Consider the following 24,406-nt stretch of genomic DNA (forward strand, 5'->3'; position numbering starts at 1 on the left):
GATTTTGCAATTACTAGTTATGTAACTATTACCAGTTATTTAAACTGAGTCTTGTTTTCATTTCTAATGTACAGATAGTAGTATTTGCCATTTGTACCTCACAAGCTTTTAAGGACCAAATGAGGCAGACAGTATGAAAGTGTAGGTAAGTGCTCGCTTCGGCAGCACATATACTAAAATTGAAAGTGCAGGTAAACCCCAGCACATTTGCTGTTTGTTATCAGCTTCTTAACTACAGAGAAGTTAAAATCTTTGTAACTCAAAACCTACTGACTGAGGTATGGGACCCCCTATAAAATGAAACCCAATGACAGAGGTATGGGACACAGTTAATACCATAACTCAATTATGGTATTCTGTTTTAACCCAATTCTTCTGACACCAGCTGGTATAATCCAATTCAATTCTGACACCAGCCACCCAGTGTTAGTGTCAGATTGCATAGGTTTAAGGGAACTCGGTTCCCAAACAGACTGCCCCCATTTCACATGCCAGCCTCAAGTGAGGTCCTCAGGCCATCTACACTTCTAACTGACTGGCTGCAAATCTGATGGTTCCTATGACCTCCCTCTCAGGTTCAGTAATTCACTGGCACAACTCAGAACTCAGGAAACCGCCATGTTTATGATTACAGATGTATTATAAATGATACAAATCAGGTACAGCCAAATGGAGAGACATATAGGGTGCGGTCTGGATGAGTCCCAAACACAGAGCTTCCGTGTCTTCTCTCCATGGAATCAGGGCATCCTCCTGGCGCATTGATGTGTTTACCAATTAGGAAACTGCACTGAGCTTCTGTGTCTAGAGTATTGATTGGGGCTTTATTAGATAGGCCCTGAAGGTAGGCTGACACAAAGCCCCAATCGTCTAATCCCATGATTGCTCTTTCTCGCAACTGGCACCCATCCTGAGCCATCTTATTAGCACAAACTCGTGTGATCCACAGGGCTTATGAATAACAAAGATATTCCTGTCACTTGGAAAATTCCAAGGATTTTGGAAGCTCTATGCCAGGAACCTAGGACAAAGTCAGACAGATTATTATACAACAGATGGTACATGGGAGAAAATTTAGTATAGTGTTTAGAACTAGTGTAATGGAAAGTTATTTTGTTTCTTTTCCCCATGAGGTGTAAGGCACTTAACACAGTACCTGGTACTTAGTAATTCTTGAATATATGTTAGCATTAAGGAATATTTTAGTTTCCTAGGACTGCTATAACAAAGTACCACACATGTGTGGTTGAGAACAATGGAAATTGGGGCGCCTGGGTGGCTCAGTGGGTTAAGTCTCTGCCTTCGGCTCAGGTCATGATCTCAGGGTTCTGGGATCGAGCCCCGTATCGGGCTCTCTGCTTGGCAGGGAGCCTGCTTCCTCCCCTCTCTGGCTGCTGCTCTGCCTACTTGTAATCTCTCTCTCTCTCTGTAAAAAAGAAAAAAAAAAATTAAAAAAAAAAAAAGAGAACAATGGAAATTTATTCTCTCACAGTGTGGAGGGCAGAACTCTCAAATCAAGGTGTCAGCTGGGCCATGCTCTGTCTGGGACTGAGTAGAATCTCTTCTGAGCTTGGGGTGGCTGTCAGTCCTTGACGTTCCTTGGCCTGCAGCTGCATCACTCCAGGCTCTGCCTGTCATCTTGTGGTGTTCTCCCTGTTTGTGTTTATCTTCACGTGTTTTCCTCTTCTTCTCAGGACACCAGACAGATTGGATGAAGGCTCACCCTGTGACCTCAGTTAGCTTGATTATGTCTACAAAGACCATTTTCCAAATCAGATCACATTCAGACGACCAGGAGTATGTACTTTTGGTGAACACAACCCATAACTTGATGAATAGTGAATTCAACACATAACAATTCACCCTCTGGCCCCCCCAAAATTTATGAACTTCCATTGTGCAGAATACATTTATCCCCTTCCAACATCCCCCCCCCAACATCCTCACCCATTTCTAGCATTAACTCTTAAGTCCAGAATCTCACCTAAGTATAATCAGCTCAGAACGTCTCAGATATCATTTTCTAAATCAAGGATGGGTGAGACCATGGTATGGTCCATCCTGGTACAAAACTCTCCATCTGTGGGCCTATGAAACCTAGAACACAAGTTCTCTGCTTCCAAGGTACAAGGTAGGACAGGCATAGGAAAGACATTTCCATTACAAAGAGAAAATGGAGGGAATAAAAAGGTCACCAGTCTAAAGCAAATTCACAAGATCTCAAGGCCTTGGAGAATTCTCTGTGACTTGATGCTCTGTCCTCTGGCCTGATAGGACACCTCCACCCTTTCACATTTAGAGGGACTCATTGGTCCAGGCCTCTACATGTGTGGCTTTGCCCTTCCTTCCTTTTATTACATCTTTGTTCCCTTCAGTCCAGACCAACAGCACTTCTGTTGGTATAAAATTCTCAAAAACCTCATCAGTGTTTCATGTTGTTCTTGGGGATCCAGACCTTCTGACAAGAGGTTCCAAATCTTTCTGGATAACCATATCTTTATTACTAGCTTCTGAGATGGTTGACTGTATCCATGAGTCACAGGCAAACGATTGTCCAGCCACACCCTTGGCCCTATTTCCAGAGCATGTAGTCTGGTTAGGCAGCGAATTTTCCAAATCATCAAGTGCTGATTCCTTCTTGCTTAACAGTTCATTCCTCAATTTATCTCTGCTCATATTTTACTGTAAGCACCACGGAGAAACTAGGCCAAACTTCAACACTTCGTTTGGAAATTTTTTCAGCTAAACATCCAAGTTTATCACAAGTTCACCCAATGACCAAGCACAATTCAGACAAGTTTTCTGCCACTTTATGACAAGAATTGCTTTTTCTCCCATGTCTAATAATGTGTTCATTGTTTCCTTCTAATACCTCACTGGAAACATCTTTAAGGTTATTATTTATACCAAACATCTCTTCAGGGCAACCTAGGTTTTTTAGATTAAGCTTCTACCCATTATCCAATTCGAAAGGCACTTCCCCATTTTTAACTATTTGTTAGAGCAGCACCCCACTCCCATCAGTACAAAATCTATTGGTTTCCTGAGGCTACCAGAAGCTGAAAGAGGCAGGAAGGTATCTTCCCCTTCAAGGTTCAGAGAGAGCATTGACTCTGCCGAAACCCTGATTTCAGACATCTAGCCTCTAGAACTGTGAGAGAATAAATATCCTTTGTTTATTACATCCAGTTGGTGGTACTCCGTTATAGCAGGTTAAGAAGCCAAAACAGGGGCGTTACTTGGAGGTATCATAGTCATTAGTGAAGGACAGTGAGTGAGTAGTATCTGCCTGTATCCACAGGATTTCTTGCTATTTCCCTCTCCTTTTTAAACCATATTTATGTCTAGTTGCACTTAAAGTTTACTTTTGTATGTTAATGGCTTAAGATTTGCCTTTGTTTTGCCTCAGGAGAGCAACTTTAAATCATTGGTAGGAATGCTGTGATACCAAGAAGCCTTCAGACTTTTGGAGGAGTGATAGCTTTAGTTTTACAGACCTTCCTTCTGCCAGAATGCCTAGTACCAGCTCTTGGCTCTCAGCATACTGCCTCCATCAGCGTGGAGAAAGAGGAACCCCAGTGGTGTTTCAGTTAACCCATGGATAGGTAATTGACCCTTTAAAGTGATGAATTACATAATGAGTCCTTTACCATCACGCTAATGGACATCTGTGTTTTTCAGTTTTGAGTTATTTTTCCAAAACATTCTTTGCCTATGGTAATAAGGACTGATACTTTTTTTGGATTCCCCTTAGTGCCAATCACAGTGTTTGTAGGTTTCTTAGAAGTACTCTGTAATTGTTTTGTATTGAAGAAGGCTTATCCATGGCACTGCTACTGAGAGACTAGCTCCAGTGATAAATAAGAGATGTTAGTTGCCAGGGCTGTCATTTCAATTTGTCTTGCTAGTGTTGAGCTCATTAATAAATTGCCACAGTGATAATATGAAAGTAATGAACCTTCTGGAGGCCCAGCTGGGGCTCAGAGTGCTAGCAGGGACCTTCAGGGCAATTGCCATTGTTATACACAATTCTGTTAAAAAGTTTCAGGCTCTTTTTTTCCTTGGAAACATTTATATTTTAGAAAATCCAAATCCTGTTTTAACACTTTTAAACTTTCTAAGTAAGTTTATTTGAATTCAGCTCAGCAAACTTATATGTATCTGGTGCCTGCTACTTTCAGTTACTGTATTAGACCCCAGGGAAGGGTAAAGAAATAAAGATGACCAAGACATCCCTTAGGGCTTTGCTGTCAAACAAGCAGGAGAGGTATGCAAACAAATAATTGTAATACAGTATTGAAATGCTATAAGTATGAACCAGATATAAACATAGAATAGAATAGGAAATGATTATCTAGGGAAAAGAGTTAAGAGGGCTGAGGAAGAGGCAAGTCATTGATTTCTGAGTTAAATTTTGAAGGATGAGTTAAGTTGACAAGTTGAGTACATTATGGGAAGAGGAACTTACAGATGAGTTGAGGGAGTACAGCTCATTTAGAATAAGTTAAGGAAAGAGGCTAAAGAAAAAAAGATGGGTAGATGAGGCTAGAGAAGTAGTCAGGGGCCAAATCTCAAAGAATTTTGGCTTTGAGGGATGATGTATGCAATGCCAAGGACTTTGGTAGATTTCATACCACAGGCTACATGGATACGTTAAAGGATTTTAAGCAAAGAAGCAACATGATGGAATTTTTATTTTAGAAGGATTATTCCAGTTGCCATACACATAATAGAGTGAAGTAGAGAGAAACCATTTAGAAGGCCATTGACTAGTTGCGTGCAAGCAAATAACAACATGGGATACAGCAAAGAGCATGACTGAGGTTGTTTTAAATCCCAGTTCAACTACCTACTAAATCTCCCAGCTCTGAAAGTTCCTCATCAGTGAAATGAGAGTAATAAAAATCCCTCACTGAGTATTACGGAAAATTATATGAAATTACGTGTATACATGGAATTGGTGCAAAGAGCTAAGTATGAATGTTAGCTGTTATATATCAACTTCTGGTTTTGTTGAGTTTTAGGTAAGCATTTTCATTTTCTTTCTATCACTCTCCTAATAGAAAGAAGCATTTTCATTTTCTTTCTATCACTCTCCTAATAGAAAGAAATCAAGAGGTTTACAAACCTTTTTATTTACATTAGGATCCAACTTTCAGGATTTCTCAAGCATTTAAAAAAATAACATAACTAAAGCGTTTTCCTTTGGACACTCTGCCAGACTCTGAGTTGGAGAATCAGGCTTAATCAGGCTTAATGTTCTTTTTGAGTCAGTGGTGCAATAGGAAAAGACTGGAGCCCTAGTTCAACAAGTGAGCTTTTTCATGAAGAAATAGCATCAGAGTTTACTCTGCCTCTGTTTCTTCAAGTATTTAATATGTGAACAGGTGTCCTAGCTACCTTGTATATCTATTATGAAGATCATGTTTACTTCCTTTCCATAGGTAAACATTCACGAACTACTTGTATCTAATACAAGATGCTATTACAAAGAACGTAGAAATGAATCAGATATGGATCCTAATTTCAAGGATATTACAGCATTAAAAGGACTCCAAAAGATATTTACAAATAACTTTAATACAAAGAAGATGATATGTGAGTCAGTTAGCATTGAACATTAAAAAGGATTTTGAAACTAGAAGTCATTTATATTTTATATAATACATTTTAAGAAGTATTGTTTTATAAAGTGCATTTTATGTGTTCTCACTATTTGGTAAAGTGCTTCTCCAGCAAAGGTGAAATAGAGTCACTTCTTGGAAACCTATGGAAAATAAATGATAAGGGATGGATTAAGATTTTAGGTAGGTTTTTAAGCATATGTGTATATTTTGATATTCACGGATAATCCAAATAACTTTGTTAAAGTACTCTTTGAGCCTCGGGCGTGTGTGTGTGTGTGTGTGTGTGTGTGTGTGTGTGTGTAGTGTGTAGTGAATGTAATGGAGATAATGTCACATACCTCTCAAGTTTGTTGTGATGAATGATCATTATATGTAAGAGTGCTAAAAAAACAATGTTCATTCCTTCCATTATATTACCCATCTTTTCACTATTGCCTGCTGTTAAGCTTTGAGACAGCAGTTTCTTTGGGATTTTTTTTTTTAAAGATATTATTTATTTATTTGACAGAGAGAGATCACAAGTAGGCAGAGAGGCAGGCAGAGAGAGAGAAGGAAGCAGGCTCCCCGCTGAGCAGAGAGCCTGATGTGGGGCTCGATCCCGGGACCCTGGGATCATGACCTGAGCCGAAGGCAGAGGCTTTAACCCACTGAGCCACCCAGGTGCCCTTTTTGGGATATTTTCAAGTTTATTTTTACTTATGAAAAATTTCAAACATAAAACAAAATCAGAAAGGTTTTGCAATGAAAAGCCTCATGTCCACCACCTAAATTTTGCCATTACTTGTAAATATCACATATCTATTTATCTGTACCTCCACCCACCTGGCTGTATTGACGTTTCTCTGGTGATTCTTTAGGACTTTTCTGAAGGAGGTTTTTTTTGTTGTTGTTGTTTGTTTGTTTGTTTGTTTGTTTTGAAGGAGTTTTTTTGTTTTTTTTTGTTTCTTTTTTTCTATTTCTTTTCAGCGTAACAGTATTCATTGTTTTTGCACAACACCCAGTGCTCTATGCAATACGTGCCCTCCCTATTACCCACCACCTGGTTCCCCAACCTCCCACCCCCCGCCCCTTCAAAACCCTCAGGTTGTTTTTCAGAGTCCATAGTCTCTCATGGTTCATCTCCCCTTCCAATTTCCCTCAACTCCCTTCTCCTCTCCATCTCTCCATGTCCTCCATGTTATTTGTTATGCTCCACAAATAAGTGAGACCATATGATACTTGACTCTCTCTGCTTGACTTATTTCACTCAGCATAATCTCTTCCAGTCCCGTCCATGTTGCTACAAAAGTTGGGTATTCATCCTTTCTGATGGAGGCATAATACTCCTTCGTGTATATGGACCACATCTTCCTTATCCATTCGTCCATGGAAGGGCATCTTGGTTCTTTCCACAGTTTGGCAACCGTGGCCATTGCTGCTATAAACATTGGGGTACAGATGGCTCTTCTTTTCACTACATCTGTATCTTTGGGGTAAATACCCAGTAGTGCAATTGCAGGATCATAGGGAAGCTCTATTTTTAATTTCTTGAGGAATCTCCACGCTATTCTCCAAAGTGGCTGCACCAACTTGCATTCCCACCAACAGTGTAAGAGGGTTCCCCTTTCTCCACATCCTCTCCAACACACGTTGTTTCCTGTCTTGCTAATTTTGGCCATTCTAACTGGTGTAAGGTGATATCTCAATGAGGTTTTCATTTGAATCTCCCTGATGGCTAGTGATGATGAGCATTTTTTCATGTGTCTGATAGCCATTTGTATGTCTTCATTGGAGAAGTCTCTGTTCATATTCATTGGAGAAGTGTCTGTTCATATCTTCTGCCCATTTTTTGATATGATTTATCTGTTTTGTGTGTGTTGAGTTTGAGGAGTTCTTTATAGATCCTGGATATCAACCTTTTGTCTGTACTGTCATTTGCAAATATCTTCTCCCATTCGGTGGGTTGCCTTTTTGTTTTGTTGACTGTTTCCTTTGCTGTGCAGAAGCTTTTGATCTTGATGAAGTCCCAAAAGTTCATTTTCGCTTTTGTTTCCCTTGCCTTTGGAGATATATCTTGAAAGAAGTTGCTGTGGCTGATATCGAAGAGGTTACTGCCTATGTTCTTCTCTAGGATTCTGATGGATTCCTGTCTCATGTTGAGGTCTTTTATCCATTTCGAGTTTATCTTTGTGTACGGTGTAAGAGAATGGTCGAGTTTCTGAAGGAGGTTTTTTTTTTTTTTTTCCCCATTTTATTTTTTCAGCGTAACAGTATTCATTCTTTTTGCACAACACCCAGTGCTCCATGCAAAATGTGCCCTCCCCATTACCCACCACCTGTTCCCCCAACCTCCCACCCCTGACCCTTCAAAACCCTCAGGTTGCCCCAACCTCCCACCCCTGACCCTTCAAAACCCTCAGGTTGTTTTTCAGAGTCCATAGTCTCTTATGGTCCGCCTCCCCTCCCCAATGTCCATAGCCCGCTCCCCCTCTCCCAATCCCACCTCCCCCCAGCAACCCCCAGTTTGTTTTGTGAGATTAAGAGTCATTTATGGTTTTTCTCCCTCCCAATCCCATCTTGTTTCATTTATTCTTCTCCTATCCCCCTACTTCTTGCTTCTCCATGTCCTCATATCAGGGAGATCATATGATAGTTGTCTTTCTCCGATTGACTTATTTCACTAAGCATGATGCGCTCTAGTTCCATCCACGTCGTCGCAAATGGCAAGATTTCATTTCTTTTGATGGCTGCATAGTATTCCATTGTGTATATATACCACTTCTTCTTTATCCATTCATCTGTTGATGGACATCTAGGTTCTTTCCATAGTCTGGCTATTGTAGACATTGCTGCTATAAACATTCGGGTACACGTGCCCCTTCGGATCACTATGTTTGTATCTTTAGGGTAATCGACCCTCAACTCTATGGTCAACTAATCTTCGACAAAGCAGGAAAGAATGTCCAATGGAAAAAAGACAGCCTCTTCAATAAATGGTGCTGGGAAAATTGTACAGCCACATGCAGAAAAATGAAATTGGACCACTTCCTTACACCACACACGAAAATAGACTCCAAATGGATGAAGGACCTCAATGTGAGAAAGGAATCTATCAAAATCCTTGAGGAGAATGCAGGCAGCAACCTCTTCGACCTCAGCCGTAGCAACATCTTCCTAGGAACAACGGCAAAGGCAAGGGAAGCGAGGGCAAAAATGAACTATTGGGATTTCATCAAGATCAAAAGCTTTTGCACAGCAAAGGAAACAGTTAACAAAACCAAAAGACAACTGACAGAATGGGAGAAGATATTTGCAAACGACATATCAGATAAAGGGCTAGTATCCAAAATCTATAAGGAACTTAGCAAACTCAACACCCAAAGAACAAACAATCCAATCAAGAAATGGGCAGAGGACATGAACAGACATTTCTGCAAAGAAGACATCCAGATGGCCAACAGACACATGAAAAAGTGCTCCACGTCACTCGGCATCAGGGAAATACAAATCAAAACCACAATGAGATATCGCCTCACACCAGTCAGAATGGCTAAAATTAACAAGTCAGGAAATGACAGATGCTGGAGAGGATGTGGAGAAAGGGGAACCCTCCTCCACTGTTGGTGGGAATGCAAGCTGGTGCAACCACTCTGGAAAACAGCATGGAGGTTCCTCAAAATGTTGAAAATAGAACTACCCTATGACCCAGGAGGTTTTTTAAATGAAGTATTTTAACTAATTTGGAAGCCAGGAGTGCAAATACATTTCAGATATTTTTAATTAAATTACAGTTTTCTTATTTATATTGTTTTGCCCCTGTGAAGAATTTTATTTAGTGAGTTATTTGTTATTTGAATCTCTCTGTACTATTTGTGCTCCTACATTATCATTTCCAACCTTACATTGTCCCATGGCATTTTCTAGAGGATGCCTTTTGTTAATCTTTTTCGCAGTGTCTGATTTAGAATAGGCTCTTTGAAGTCCTCCTTGTTGTCTCTTTCTCCTTTGAAAGTATCTTTAAAAATTTGTAAGAAACAACAGCGTGCATTCAGTGCCTCTAGAAGCTTCTTTGCATGGAGTGGGGTGCCTGTGCAGGTCTGCAGAGTTCGGGTCTCTCAGCACTTCCCATCAAACTCCCACATTTTGTTTCAAAGCATGGGCTTTTTTTCCCAGGACAGTTGGTCTATTTAGTGTGCCCTTCCAGGAAATACCCCTTACCCGTGTTGGTTACAGGCTCTCAGCATTGATTGTTTTTCTCCATTATGCAGCTGAATTTAGATTATATATGACAGAAACTCGTCAAAGTTTCTGATGCTCTGATGGTACTCTTGCCTATTTTCCAGTGCTGCCAAGTGTTAGATTTCCTGAATGAGCTATGAGGACTGTATTCAGAAAAGTCTTTGAAAAGCTAAGTTGTATTCACAATTATGTCTCTCAACTCCTTTCAGCCTCTCATTACCTGTTTGTAATGATCCTGTCAGATTTGAGACTGACTTATAGTACCTAAGGACCCAGCTTGTTTTGTTCCATTTTGAGAGATTTGTCCTAAACTCTCATAAATCACCTGTAAGTTCTACTTACAAATCACCCACATATTTTTTAAATTCAGAAAGTAGTCACCATGTTCTGCTTATGTAATTTTAAAATTATATGCCTTTTTTTTCTTAATGATTAGGACTCATTCATTTCATTCAAAAATACTTACTGAGTGCCTCTTCCATACAGGCACCATTCCAAGGACAACTGTACATGATGCTAACTATTGGGCAGAACTCAGAGCAGTATCATAGAGGGTGTCTGGGTGACTACTTTAGATAGAGTGGTCAGGAAAGGGTTCTCTAGGGAGGGGATATTTAAGCTCAGACCCAAATGATAAGAAGTGAGCCATATGAATATGGGGTGGACCATTCTAGGCAGTGCAGGGGCTTCAGGTAGTGAGTTTGGCCTGCATCTGGAGGAAAAGAGGAAGCATGGCTGGAGCAGCGGAAATGAGCAGCAAGGGCTGTAGGAGAGGAGGGGTCAGATCATGGAGGATTAGTGGGTCAGGGTGATAAAGGACTTGGATTTAATTGTAAGAGCTATGGGAGCTTTTGGAAGATTCTAAGGAGGGGAGGGACATTATCTAACTTATAGGGCCATATGATGGAGAAAATCACCCAGTGCTGGGAGCCTCTAACCGGAGGCAAGAGATTGTGTTTACTCCTAGGGCATACTAGTCTAGTTTTCCTGGAAAAAACCCCAAACCTCAGAGGCAAGAGATCAGCCAATTTACCTTGGTCTGAATCCCATCTCCACCATTTACTAACTGTGCAATTTTGGGCAAATTCTAAGACAACTCCCTGTATGGATTTTCTCTATATCTTCATATAGATATAATAATAGTACCCACCTGGGGTGCCTGGGTGGCTCAGTTGGTTAAGCATCTGACTCTTGATTTTGGCTCAGGTCATGATCTCAGGGTCGTGGGATCGAACCCAACATGAGCTGAGTGCAGAGCCTATTTGAGATTCTCTCTCTCCCTCTCCCCCTACCTCCTGCTCACGTGCTTTCTCTCAATAAATAAATTAATAAAATACTAAATAAAATAATGATTTTATTAAGCCAGTACCTGCCTTACTGGGCTGTGAGAATTGAACAACTTAATGCAAGTAAAGTGGTTAGAATATATTAAGTACTTAATATTTAAGTTTATAATTTATTTCCTCTAGATATGGATGGTTTAACATATAACCATGTGGTTAGTGAAGTACTGAACTGTAAATTTTAATTAATCTTAATTACATGTAATTTTTTTAATTAATTTATTTTTTCAGCGTAACAGTATTCATTGTTTTTGCACAACACCCAGTGCTCCATGCAACACGTGCCCTCTGTATCACCCACCACCTGGTTCCCCCAACATCCCACCCCCGCCCCTTTAAAACCCCCAAGTTGTTTCTCAGAGTCCATAGTCTCTCATGGTTCACCTCCCCTTCCAATTTCCCCCAACTTCCTTCTCCTCTCCATCTCCCAATGTCCTCCATGTCATTTGTTATGCTCCACAAATAAGTGAAACCATATGATACATGTAATTTTTTTTTCTTGAGAGAGAGAGAGAGTGAGGGAGAGGAAGAAAGAGAATTTTTTTTTTTAAGATTTTATTTATTTATTTGACAGAGAAAGAGATCACAAGTAGGCAGAGAGGAAGGCAGAGAGAGAGGTGGAAGCAGGCTCCTTGCAGAGCAAAGAGCCCAATGCGGGGCTCGATCCCAGGACCCTGAGACTATGACCTGAGCCAAAGACAGAGGCCTAACCCACTGAGCCACCCAGGCACCCCAAGGAGAAAGAGAATCTTAAACAGACTCCACACTGAGTGTGGAGCCCAGTGTGGGGCTTGATCTCACAACCCTGACATTATGACCTGAGCCAAAATCAAGAGTTCGACTCTTAGCCACCTGAACCACCCAGGCTCCCCTTGAATTATGTTTCTTTTGGGCGACACTGCTCTAGACTCTCTGTCAGAGGGGAGGGTGGTAGAAGAAGCATGTGGACTGAGGGAGGTGCTTTTCCTAATTACACCAATACCCTTGGGGATTCCAAAACATTTTCATCCCATGGAGCTTCTCTCCCCATCAAATAAGTCCACCATCCTACCCTGTTCTGGAAAACCAGTGTGTTTAATGACCCTGCTGTCACTAATAGCATTTTGTATTCTTCAGATGTGTCAAATTGGGGGAAAAAAGTAACGAATCACTGCCCTGTATTAGAGTGTTGTGCAGGCTTTACACCTGTCAGTGATTTTGATGAAATCAATTTCTGGGGTTCTCTGAACTAGTATCACCATATAAGATTGTTCTCTGAAATAAAATCCACCACAAATCCTGGCCCAGTGAACCCCAGAGACTTAGAATGAAGAAAAATTAAAGTAGATTTTAATTAAGGAATGACTTGCTGGGTCAAAAGATGAAGAAGTTGAGAAAAGCATCTTGTGTCTCCATAGCTAAATTTCCAGGATTTAAAAAACAACAACAACAACAACAAACACTCAAAAAGCTAAGCAAGCAGAAACTTATCTCTGAAGTGAAACTGGACATAAACTTTTTTCTTCTCATGCCTCTTCGTTCCTGCTGGCTCTCTGATTCTGTAGAAAGGTTTTCTGATTTGTTAGCATAAAGAAGGTTCCTAGTAAATATGAAATGACTGTTAGCAAATGGCACCACTCTTCTGCCTTTGCTGTTTGGAATGTTTATATTTTTTATCATACTCAAATAATTTTTTAAAATTTATGATATAAAAAAAAATCTATGATATGCCTAAGCTTAATACCACATCTCAAAGATTATCCATGCCCTCTCAGTCATCTTCTAGAGAAGAGAGCCCCTTCCTGAGATTGCTGTGCTGTTTCAGACTTACACGGGACACATTTCACTGGAAGCCTCTTGGTCGTCTCTGGCCTGCCTGATGCAGAGAAGAAGGAGGCAGTCTGAAAGACTCCCAACCAGAAATGGGTGTCAGGGCAATTGCCTGAGTAGCTTGCAAGAAGACAACTGATATCACTTGATAAAGTTCCCATATTTCAGTAACAGTAGGATTTTCCATGAAGCCATAAAATCAGACACTTGTGGAGGTGTATGATGAGGAAACAGGCATGCAGCTTGTTTCTAGTAAACATGGGACCTGCCTGGAATTGCACTATAGAGTTCTCACCTCCTAGTTTTCTGGGGAAGAATTTGAAGTCCTGAGGAAGTGACTCCTTGGTGACCTGGAATGAACTAGCCTAAGTTTGGGCCTAAGTTGCAGCTCAGTTTCTTCTTACAAAGAAACCATAATTGCCCCAAGTTTGTAATTCTGTTAAGATTCATGCAGGATCCTGGATAATGCCAGGGAGTCATAACTCACTTCTTTTAGGCTAAGAACCCGAGACTTTGGGGGAATTTATAGAATGGTTTCTAGGTGCCACTCTGTCGATGAGCCGAAATTACTTTATGTACCTGTCTTAGTGACTTAAGCAGGTGAGGATTTAATCTACTCTCAGGGCTTTATGTCTGAGGAAGTAGTTTTCTATACAGGACTCCATCTTATTATATTCTGATTTTACTAACTTGATTCTAAGTTGATCTTGAGATCTCTGGTACCTGGTAGCATAGACATTTTTCAAAGGTCTGCTTGGGCAGTCTGAACAGATAAGAGGTGGTAAATGGGTTAATAGTCTCTTACTGGTTCCCAAGGCCATATGAGCCTGACCTCAGATTTTAATTCTGTCACCATGAAAAGCTTTTATTAAGTGGTTCCTGTCTGCAGATGATGACACGCATTCAAATCTTCACTCCAGGAAACCTTGGGGAAATAAGTCACTCTTAGAAGCTTAATGTTCTGGGTAGCTACAGGTTTGTTCAATTATGCATTAAGTCTTTATTTTTAAGAATCGTTTTAGTTGGAAATTACTCTAAAATGAATTGTGCTGCCCTTCTTCTTTTTAATTTAGTTTGTTGAGCCTAATTTAACCTTTTCTTAATGACCCAGATCCTTATGGTGTGTGTGTGTGGGTGTGTGTGTGTGTATAAAGGATAAAAAGTTCCATGAGCTATTTTTAGTCTATTCCTAACTCTGTTTTTCCCCCAAGACCATTTTTAGTGCATAATTTTTACAAAGTGCAAGGTTTTCAGGAGTGCATATCGTTGTATATAAGTGTCTGGCGTTAAGTCTGTGGGTCACAGTCATAAAAGGTTTAAAAGCCATTGCTCTAGGTAACTCCTTCCTCCAGCTAACAATACTTTCTTAATTTGCATAGTCTTTGACTGTTTGCTGAGCCTCTACACATAAACCAGGAAAGGGATTAATTTTTTGTTGTTTTAAAATACAGTAAGCAAGCATAATGGAACCAGAAAGAGCATGGACTTTCAAATTAGACAGTCTTTAATTTTAGCCTTTCTATTTAGTAGCTATGTGACCCTGAATGCCTTAATTAATCTCTCTCAGTTAACATCAGAATCTCAGCTTTTTTTTTTTTTTTTAAACTAAGTGGGAGTAAAGCTTGAAATCAGAACACACAGACTCCCCGTCAGCAATCTCCACCGAGCACTGCAACCTCCCACAGGCCGTGCACACTCCCAGCCACCGTGTCAGTGGTCACCGGAGGTCCCTGCTTGTCTCTGCACCCCTCTGCCACTAAAACTGCAAGCGATGTTGGTCGGTGGGGGAGCCTGATCCTTGTAGCTGTTGCGATACTAGAATTGTTGGGTTCTTTAAATTGAGTAATGAAGGTAGAAGTGGGCTAGGGGCAACATGGATGAACCTCACAAACAAAATTTTGAGTGGAGGGAGGCAGACATGAAAGAGCACATGTGGTAAATTTTGTTTATATGAAGTTCCAAACAAGCAGAACTGTTCTACAATGACAGAAGTCAAGACAGTGTTTACTCGTGGGTGGAGTGGTGACTGGGAGAGGACACAAAGGAGTACTTCTTTGGGTGCTGGTAACAATGTCTTTCTTGGTTTAGAGACACATCATAAAAGCTCATTGAGCTCTGTACTTAGAATTTGTGCACTTTTCAGTATGTTATACTTTATTACAAAGTCATTTTTAAAGTGCATAGCACAGAAACTAGCACATAGTTGATTCCCTTCCCCTATCATGGTACTATAAGTTAACAGTATGAAAGTCTATTTAACAACATGATCCTAGCCTCTTTTCTTTGTAACCTCTCAGTTTCTTTTTTTCTGTTATGGTTCTCTGTCTCCTGGTTCCAGTCTTATACCTAGGCATGTTTAATAAATATATATGGTGGTAATTCCAATTGGTGTAGCTGAAGGAGTTCAGATCAGTCAGATAAGGTAAAATTCAATGTCTTACCAATGATTTAGGAGTAAATCAGCAATACAAATTCTGATTTGGTGTTATTCTCTGACGATTACTTGATTTGATGTTTTGCTTTTTAAGTGGCAATTAAGTGGATTTTTAAATTTTGCCTGATTTCAGATCAGCTTCATTGTTGAGTTTTTTATGGTGGAACATTGGACTTATTCTCTTATTTCTGGCACTTTTAATACACACCAGTTTTAGTATCATAGGCTTTGAAATAGTCATGGTCACACCTGTGTCACCTCATATATTTTGCTTCTGTTCTCAACACTGAAAGAGAACCATAGGTATTGATTTTACCTTATTGCTTTGTACTACAAGTATAAAAACAGAACTTAGGTACTTGGAAATTTATGCAAGGTCCTGTTATAAAAAACTTAGACTTGTTGAAAAGCCAATTAAAAAAAAAACTCAGAAAGTTATTTTTTTCTAATATAGGCAATGTGTGAGATATAAAATAAACCTATGACAGTCTCTGCCTCAGGGAAGATAGATTTCCTGTAGGAGAGATTTGTGATATAGGCAGAAAATGAATTTTTCTACATTTACTTTTGGTCTTTTGGATGTTGTTGGTTTTGGAGAGAAGACTTGGACTTGGACTTTGAAAGAGGTTTCTGACAGAGATACTAGGAAGGCCCTTTAATCCACAGAGAGCTGTGGTGGTGATTGTGTGAATGCCAGTGAAGCGAAGAGGGCCTGAGCAACATTGTTAGGGATTAGTACTGTGACAAAAAGCTAAAGAGGTGGGAGGAGAACCCCCTACCTATCACATACTTACTTATATCCATTCATTAAAATAGATAATGCTATTCAACCCTCACAAACCCTTTGGAGTAGACACTATTATTCATTTCCACATTAAAGATGCAGAAACTGGGGAGCCTGCGTGGCTCAGTCAGTTAAACATCTGCCTTTGGCTCAGGTCATGATCTCAGGGTCCTGGGATCAAGTCCCACATCAGGTTCCTTGCTCAAAAGGGCCTGCTTCTCCCTCTGCCTCCTGCTCCCCCTGCTTGTGCTCTCTCTTTCTCTTGACAAATAAAATCTTAAAAAAAAAAAAAAAAAGACACAGAAACTGTGGCTCAGAGACATTCAGTAACTTGTCTAAGTTTACAAAGCTAGTGACAGAATTGGTATTCACACTCAAAGCCCATCTCTACCACATGCTTTATATAGATAATAATGTTATCCAAAGAAAGGATGTATTTATCAGAGGATAGCTTGGAAGCCTGCAGAATGGGACGTTGTAAAGAAAATTGATCGCTGGTTTCATCTAGGATTACTCAGGAAAGAGAACGTTATGACTCCAGAACTTAGTTTCTTTTAAATCCCTGTGAAGCTTTGTATATTTCTCTTGTGAGATGGTTGAATGGGACTGTGATGCAGACCCACCTGTTACCTGTTCTTTTCTTTCTTTCTTTCTTTTGGTGGTAAAATATATGTAATGTAAAATTTACCATTTTAACCACTTAAAGGCATTAAGTACATTTACAGTGTTGCGTAACCTTACTGTTATCTCCAGAACTTTTTCATCATCCCAAGCAGAAACTCGGTACCTATTAAATCATAACTCTCCATTCTCTCTTCTGTCCCCCCCCCTAGTACTCCTACTTTCCATCTCTGTGAGTTTGCGTATTCTAGTTACTGAGTATAAGTGGAATCATACAATATTTGTCCTTTTGTGCTTGGCTTATTTCATTTAGAGTAATGTTTTCAAGATGTGTCTCTGTTGTAGCAAGTATCAGAATTGTATTCCTTTTTATGGAATAAATATTCTATTGTGTGTATAAAAGACATTTATTTATCCATTCATTTACTGATGGACACTTGGATTGTTCCTCTCCTTTGGCTATTATGAATGATGTTGCTATGAAAATTAGTGTATAAGTATCTGTTTTAGTCCCTGCTTTCGGTTCCTTTGGATATATACCCAAGAGTGGAGTTGCTGGATCATATGGTAATTTTATGTTTATGATTTTGAGATTATTCACAGCAGCTGCATCATTTCTCATTCCTACTAGCTGTTCGCAAGGATTCTAATTTCTTCACGTCCTGGCAACACTTGTTATTTTTGTTTTCTTTTTTTATGATAGCTATTTGAATAGGTATGAAGTGGTGTCTCATTCTCATGTTGATTTGCATTTCTGTTATTGGTTAATGATGTAGCTTTTCGTGTGCTTATTGGTATCTGTATAGATAAATAGAGAAATGTCTATTCAAGTCCCTTGCCTGTTTTTTAATTGGGTTGTTTGAGGGTTTTTTTGTTGTTGAATTGTTGGAGTTCTTTATATATTCTAGATATTAATCCCTTATTGGATATATAATTTAGCAGTATTTTCTCCTACTCTGTATAGGTTGTTTTTCACGCTCAGATAGTGTCCTCTGATGCATAAATTTTTTCATTTTCATTTTCATTTCATTTCATTTTCATTTTCTAATTTATCTGTTTTTCTTTCATTGCCTGTGGTTTAGATGTTATATGCAAGAATCATTGTCAAATCCAGTGTCATGAAGATTTTCCTTTGTGTTATCTTGTAAGAGTTTTATAATCTCAGCTCTTGTGTTTAGGTCTTTGATGCATTTTGAGTTAATTTTTGTATACAGTATAAGGTAAAAGTTCAACTTCATTCTTTTGCAATGGGTATTCAGTGTTCCCAACATTACTTGTTGAAAAGAATATCCTTTTCCCATGAATGATCTTGGCACCTTTCCCAAAAATCATCTGACCGTATATAGTAGGGTTTATTTCTGGGCCCTCAATTCTGTTCCATTGGGGTGTGTGTCTGTCCTTAAGCCAGTACAACACTGCTCTGATTACTCTAGCTTTGTAGTAAGTTTTGAAATCAGGAAGTGTGAATTTTCCAACTTTAGACTTGATTTTCAAGATTGTCTAAGCTATGTGGGGTCCCTTGAAATTCCATATTAATTTTAGAATGACTTTATATATTTCTGCAAGAGACATCATTGGGATTTTGAGAGGGATTGCATTGAGTCTGTAAATCTCTTCGGATAGTATTGTCCCCTTAATAGTGTAAGTCTTCCAATTCATGAACACAGAATGTCTTTTTCATTTATGTCTTTCTAAATTTCTTTCAGCAGAATTTTGTAGTTTTCAGCATATAGTGTTTTATGTCATGTGACTGCTATATTTGTCACAATAAATTAATAAGTTAACATTCTTATTTATCCATCATTGTTTAATGATCTGTAGAATACCCTTAAGAATATATTCTGTTTTTAGCAGAATCAGTGTTCTGAACCCACAGTACTTAGGGAAGGATCCTGGAAATTGAAAACTTACCTAAATTGCTGTCTTTGGGAACCCCTGTTCAGGTGTCCAGCCTGTTGGTTTCCTCTGATAAAAACCTAATTTCACTGCATGTCTTCTTTGATCTACAGTAGTTCACATTTCTAATGTTTTCTGTCTTTTGCTTCCAGATTTCTCCATCTTGCTAAGGAGGAACACTTTCTTATTTGATATAGCTGATGGTACCATGCAAAAATCGGATCATCGAAAAGGTCAGTTCCTGTATTTATGTAATAGAAATAGAGAATTTTCCTCTACTAGGTTGTATAAGAATCTGTGCCCAAAAAAGCGATTAGAATGAATAAAAGAATTTCACCGTCTCTTGCCAACTTAACCCTGCAATTTTAACAAATCTTGAGTGTCATTTATGCAGCTCTTTATAGTTTGCAAAGTACTCGTCACATAATTGTCTTACTTTGTTTTTACAGTAATCTTGTGGAGTAGGTACAGTTGCTATTCCTGTTTTATGGAAGCAACGAGGGGTTAAGAGACTTACTCAAAATCATGTACTATGTGCTGTGCAATTTAATTCTAGATCTTTTGCCTTTAAATCTTTTTCTTCTCACTGTATCACAAGTTGATGATCAGTATCAGAATTTAGAAGGCATGTAAGTATTAAATATGGCAGCTATACGAACATTGGAAATTATGTAAAAGTCTGTTAAAAATGTTAAAATCCCTTTATGGATATAAAATATTAATGTCAGATCTTGATATTGAACATAATCTTTGAGATGATACTGGGTGCCTCAATATGTAATATACCATTGTCTTGGTGTGGCAAATGAGGCTACCTACTTTTTTGTAGGTAGCCTACCTACTTTTTTGTTCTCATCTCCCTTTATCTCTATAGCTTACCCTACGCTTTCCTATCTATAATAAACTGCTGGCTGTTGTCCAAATATGCTGTCCATTTTCGTGACTTAGTACCTTTGTACTATATTCCCTTTGCCTAAAATGTCTATTTATCTTTCTTCTGACAGTCCTAGCTCAACTTCATCTCTGTGAAGCTTTCCTCACTTCCCCAAGCATAGTTAATCATTCCTTTCTGTTTTCCCAGAGCACTTTGTATAGGCAATCTCTGTGAGAGCAAAAATCACATTATGATATGATTTTGTATTTGAATTGCTATCTGTCGTACTAATCTATGAGTTCTTTGTGAGCACAGGCTAGGACTTTGTCTTTGTGTCCTTAATGCCCCACATTACTCCTAGGCTTAGATACATTTGTTTGAAGATTTCAAGACTAGCTCTCCTTAAAGGATATGTACACCAATCTTAGTAGGAGACTGACCACATACAAATACTTAGAATCTTGTAAATAAATATGGTACATGCTTGAAGTAGAACAGAGAGATGATCATACCCAAGCAGAATTTAGGAAGATTTCCTCTCTATCAGGGATAAAAAAACTGTGGTTTATGGGTCAAATCCTGTTGGCTGCCTGTTTTGTAAATAAAGGTGTTTTGGAACAAAGCCATGTTTATTGCTAATGTGTTACCTATGGCTTCTTTCATGCTGCAGTGGTGGAGATGTTGCAACAGAAACTGTGTGTCCCATAAAACTGAAATTATTTACTCTCTGGCTTTTTTTTTTTAGCACTTTATTATTTTTTTAATTTTTTATTTATTTCTTATTTTTTATAAACATATAATGTATTTTTATCCCCAGGGGTACAGGTCTGTGAATCACCAGGTTTACACACTTCATAGCACTCACCATAGCACATACCCTCCCCAATGTCCATAACCCCACTCCCCCTCTCCCAACCCCTCCTCCCTCCAGCAACTCTCAGTTTGTTTTGTGAGATTAAGAGTCACTTATGGTTTGTCTCCCTCCCAATCCCATCTTGTTTCATTTATTCTTCTGCTATCCCCCCAACCCCCCATGTTGCATCTCCATGTCTTCATATCAGGGAGATGATATGATAGTTGTCTTTGTCCGATTGACTTACTTCACTAAGCATGATACCCTCTAGTTCCATCCACGTCATCGCAAATGGCAAGATTTCATTTCTTTTGATGGCTGCATAGTAATCCATTGTTTATATATACCACATCTTCTTTATCCATTCATCTGTTGATGGACATCTAGGTTCTTTCCATAGTTTGGCTATTGTAGACATTGCTGCTATAAACATTCGGGTGCACTTGCCCCTTCGGATCACTACGTTTGTATCTTTAGGGTAAATACCCAGTAGTGCAATTGCTGGGTCATAGGGTAGTTCTATTTTCAACCTTTTGAGGAACCTCCATGCTGTTTTCCAGAGTGGTTGCACCAGCTTGCATTCCCACCAACAGTGGAGGAGGGTTCCCCTTTCTCCGCATCCTCGCCAGCATCTGTCATTTCCTGACTTGTTAATTTTAGCCATTCTGACTGGTGTGAGGTGATAGCTCATTGTGGTTTTGATTTGTATTTCCCTGATGCTGAGTGACGTGGAGCACTTTTTCATGTGTCTGTTGGCCATCTGGATGTCTTCTTTGCAGAAATGTCTGTTCATGTCCTCTGCCCATTTCTTGATTGGATTATTTGTTTATTGGGTGTTGAGTTTGCTAAGTTCCTTATAGATTTTGGGCACTAGCCCTTTATCTGATATGTCGTTTGCAAATATCTTCTCCCATTCTGTCAGTTGTCTTTTGGTTTTGTTAACTGTTTCCTTTGCTGTGCAAAAGCTTTTGATCTTGATGAAATCCCAATAGTTCATTTTTGCCCTTGCTTCCCTTGCCTTTGGCAATGTTCCTAGGAAGATGTTGCTGCGGCTGAGGTCGAAGAGATTGCTGCTGCCTGTGTTCTCCTCAAGGATTTTGATGGATTCCTTTCTCACATTGAGGTCCTTCATCCATTTGGAGTCTATTTTCGTGTGTGGTGTAAGGAAGTCGTCCAATTTCATTTTTCTGCATTTGGCTGTCCAATTTTCCCAGCACCATTTATTGAAGAGGCTGTCTTTTTTCCATTGGACATTCTTTCCTGCTTTGTCGAAGATTAGTTGACCATAGAGTTGAGGGTCTATTTCTGGGCTCTCTATTCTGTTCCACTGATCTATGTGTCTGTTTTTGTGCCAGTACTGTGCTGTCTTGATGATGACAGCTTTGTAATAGAGCTTGAAGTCTGGAATTGTGATGCCACCCACTTTGGCTTTCTTTTTCAATATTCCTTTGGCTATTCGAGGTCTTTTCTGGTTCCATATAAATTTTAGGATTATTTGTTCCATTTCTTTGAAAAAGATGGATGGTATTTTGATAGGGATTGCATTAAATGTGTAGATTGCATTAGGTAGCATAGACATTTTCACAATATTTATTCTTCCAGTCCAGGGGAATGGAACATTTTTCCATTTCTTTGTGTCTTCCTCAATTTCTTTCATGAGTACTTTATAGTTTTCTGCATACAGATTCTTAGCCTCTTTGGTTAGGTTTATTCCTAGGTATCTTATAGTTTTGGGTGCAATTGTAAATGGGATTGACTCCTTAATTTCTCTTTCTTCTGTCTTGTTGTTGGTGTAGAGAAATGCAACTGATTTCTCTGCATTGATTTTATATCCTGACACTTTACTGAATTCCTGTACAAGTTCTAGCAGTTTTGGAGTGGAGTCTTTTGGGTTTTCCACATATAGTATCATATCATCTGCGAAGAGTGATAGTTTAACTTCTTCTTTGCCGATTTGGATGCCTTTAATTTCCTTTTGTTGTCTGATTGCTGAGGCTAGGACTTCTAGTACTATGTTGAATAGCAGTGGTGATAATGGACGTCTCTGCTGTGTTCCTGACCTTAGCGGAAAAGCTTTCAGTTTTTCTCCATTGAGAATGATATTTGCGGTGGGTTTTTCATAGATGGCTTTGATAATATTGAGGTATGTGCCCTCTATCCCTACACTTTGAAGAGTTTTGATCAGGAAGGGATGCTGTACTTTGTCAAATGCTTTTTCAGCATCTATTGAGAGTATCATGTGATTCTTGTTCTTTCTTTTATTAATGTGTTGTATCACATTGATTGATTTGCGGATGTTGAACCAACCTTGCAGCCCTGGAATAAATCCCACTTGGTCGTGGTGAATAATCCTTTTAATGTATCGTTGAATCCTATTGGCCAGTATTTTGCTGAGAATTTTTGCATCTGTGTTCATCAAGGATATTGGTCTGTAGTTCTCTTTCTTGGTGGGATCCTTGTCTGGTTTTGGGATCAAGGTGATGCTTGCCTCATAAAATGAGTTTGGAAGTTTTCCTTCCATTTCTATTTTTTGGAGCAGTTTCAGGAGAATAGGAATTAGTTCTTCTTTAAATGTTTGGTAGAATTCCCCTGGGAAGCCATCTGGCCCTGGGCTTTTGTTTGTTTGGAGATTTTTGATGATTGTTTCAATCTCCTTACTGGTTATGGGCCTGTTCAGGTTTTCTATTTCTTCCTGGTTCAGTTGTGGTAGTTTATATGTCTCTAGGAATGCATCCATTTCTTCCAGATTGTCGAATTTGTTGGCATAGAGTTGCTCATAGTATGTTCTTATAATTGTCTGTATTTCTTTGGTGTTAGTTGTGATCTCCCCTCTTTCATTCATGATTTTATTTATTTGGGTCCTTTCTCTTTTCTTTTTGATAGGCCAGGGGTTTATCAATCTTATTAATTCTTTCAAAGAACCAGCTCCTAGTTTCGTTGATTTGTTCTATTGTTTTTTTTGGTTTCTATTTCATTGATCTGCTCTGATCTTTATGATTTCTCTTCTCCTGCTGTGTTTCGGGTTTTTTTCTTGTTCTTTCTCCAGCTCCTTTAGCTGTAGGGTTAGGTTGTGTGCTTGAGACCTTTCTTGTTTCTTGAGAAAGGCTTGTACCACTATATATTTTCCTCTCAGGACTGCCTTTGCTGCGTCCCACAGATTTTGAACCGTTATGTTTTCATTATCATTTGTTTCCATGAATTTTTTCAATTCTTCTTTAATTTCCTGGTTGACCCATTCATTCTTTAGAAGGATGCTGTTTAGTCTCCATGTATTTGGGTTCTTTCCAAATTTGCTCTTGTGATTGCGTTCTAGCTTCAGAGCATTGTGGTCTGAAAATATGCAGGGAATGATCCCAATCTTCTGATACCAGTTGAGACCTGATTTAGGACCCAAGATGTGATCTATTCTGGAGAATGTTCCATGTGCACTAGAGAAGAATGTGTATTCTCTTGCTTTGGGATGAAATGTTCTGAATATATCTGTGATGTCCATCTGGTCCAATGTGTTATTTAAGGCCTTTATTTCCTTGTTGATCTTTTGCTTGGTTGATCTGTCCATTTCAGTGAGGGGAGTGTTAAAGTCCCCTACTATTATTGTATTATTATTGATGTGTTTCTTTGATTTTGTTAGTGATTGGTTTATATAGTTGGCTGCTCCCACATTAGGGGCATAGATATTTAAAATTGTTAGATCTTCTTGTTGGACAGACCCTTTGAGTAGGATATAGTGTCCTTCCTCGTCTCTTATTATAGTCTTTGGCTTAAAATCTAATTGATCTGATATAAGGATTGCCATCCCAGCTTTCTTCTGATGCCCATTAGCATGGTAAATTGTTTTCCACCCCCTCACTTTAAATCTGGACGTGTCTTCGCGTCTAAAATGAGTTTCTTGTAGGCAACATATGGAAGGGTTTTGGTTTTTTATCCATTCTGATACCCTGTGTCTT

The 24,406-nt window shown here is 39.1% G+C and overlaps 1 protein-coding gene across 11 annotated transcripts in view; it reads left to right on the plus strand.

The window, feature by feature from the left end:
- The window catches only part of SCMH1 (Scm polycomb group protein homolog 1), a 182,533-nt gene that overhangs the window by 19,188 nt on the left and 138,939 nt on the right, over positions 1–24,406 (plus strand). For 9 of the 11 annotated variants that reach the window (XM_046005959.1, XM_046005952.1, XM_046006008.1 and 6 more), the window contains exon 2: positions 18,885–18,965. Coding sequence is in view for 8 of the 11 variants with exons in the window: in XM_046005952.1 (XP_045861908.1) it covers positions 18,941–18,965 (25 nt within the window). In the remaining 3 variants the exon portion in view is untranslated. Of the gene's footprint in view, positions 1–18,884; positions 18,966–24,406 lie in introns of those variants that run through there. The other 2 variants (XM_046005986.1, XM_046006016.1) reach the window with 2 other exon arrangements.

This window comes from Meles meles, chromosome 1 (assembly GCF_922984935.1).
Source record: "Meles meles chromosome 1, mMelMel3.1 paternal haplotype, whole genome shotgun sequence".
Lineage (NCBI taxonomy): Eukaryota > Metazoa > Chordata > Mammalia > Carnivora > Mustelidae > Meles > Meles meles.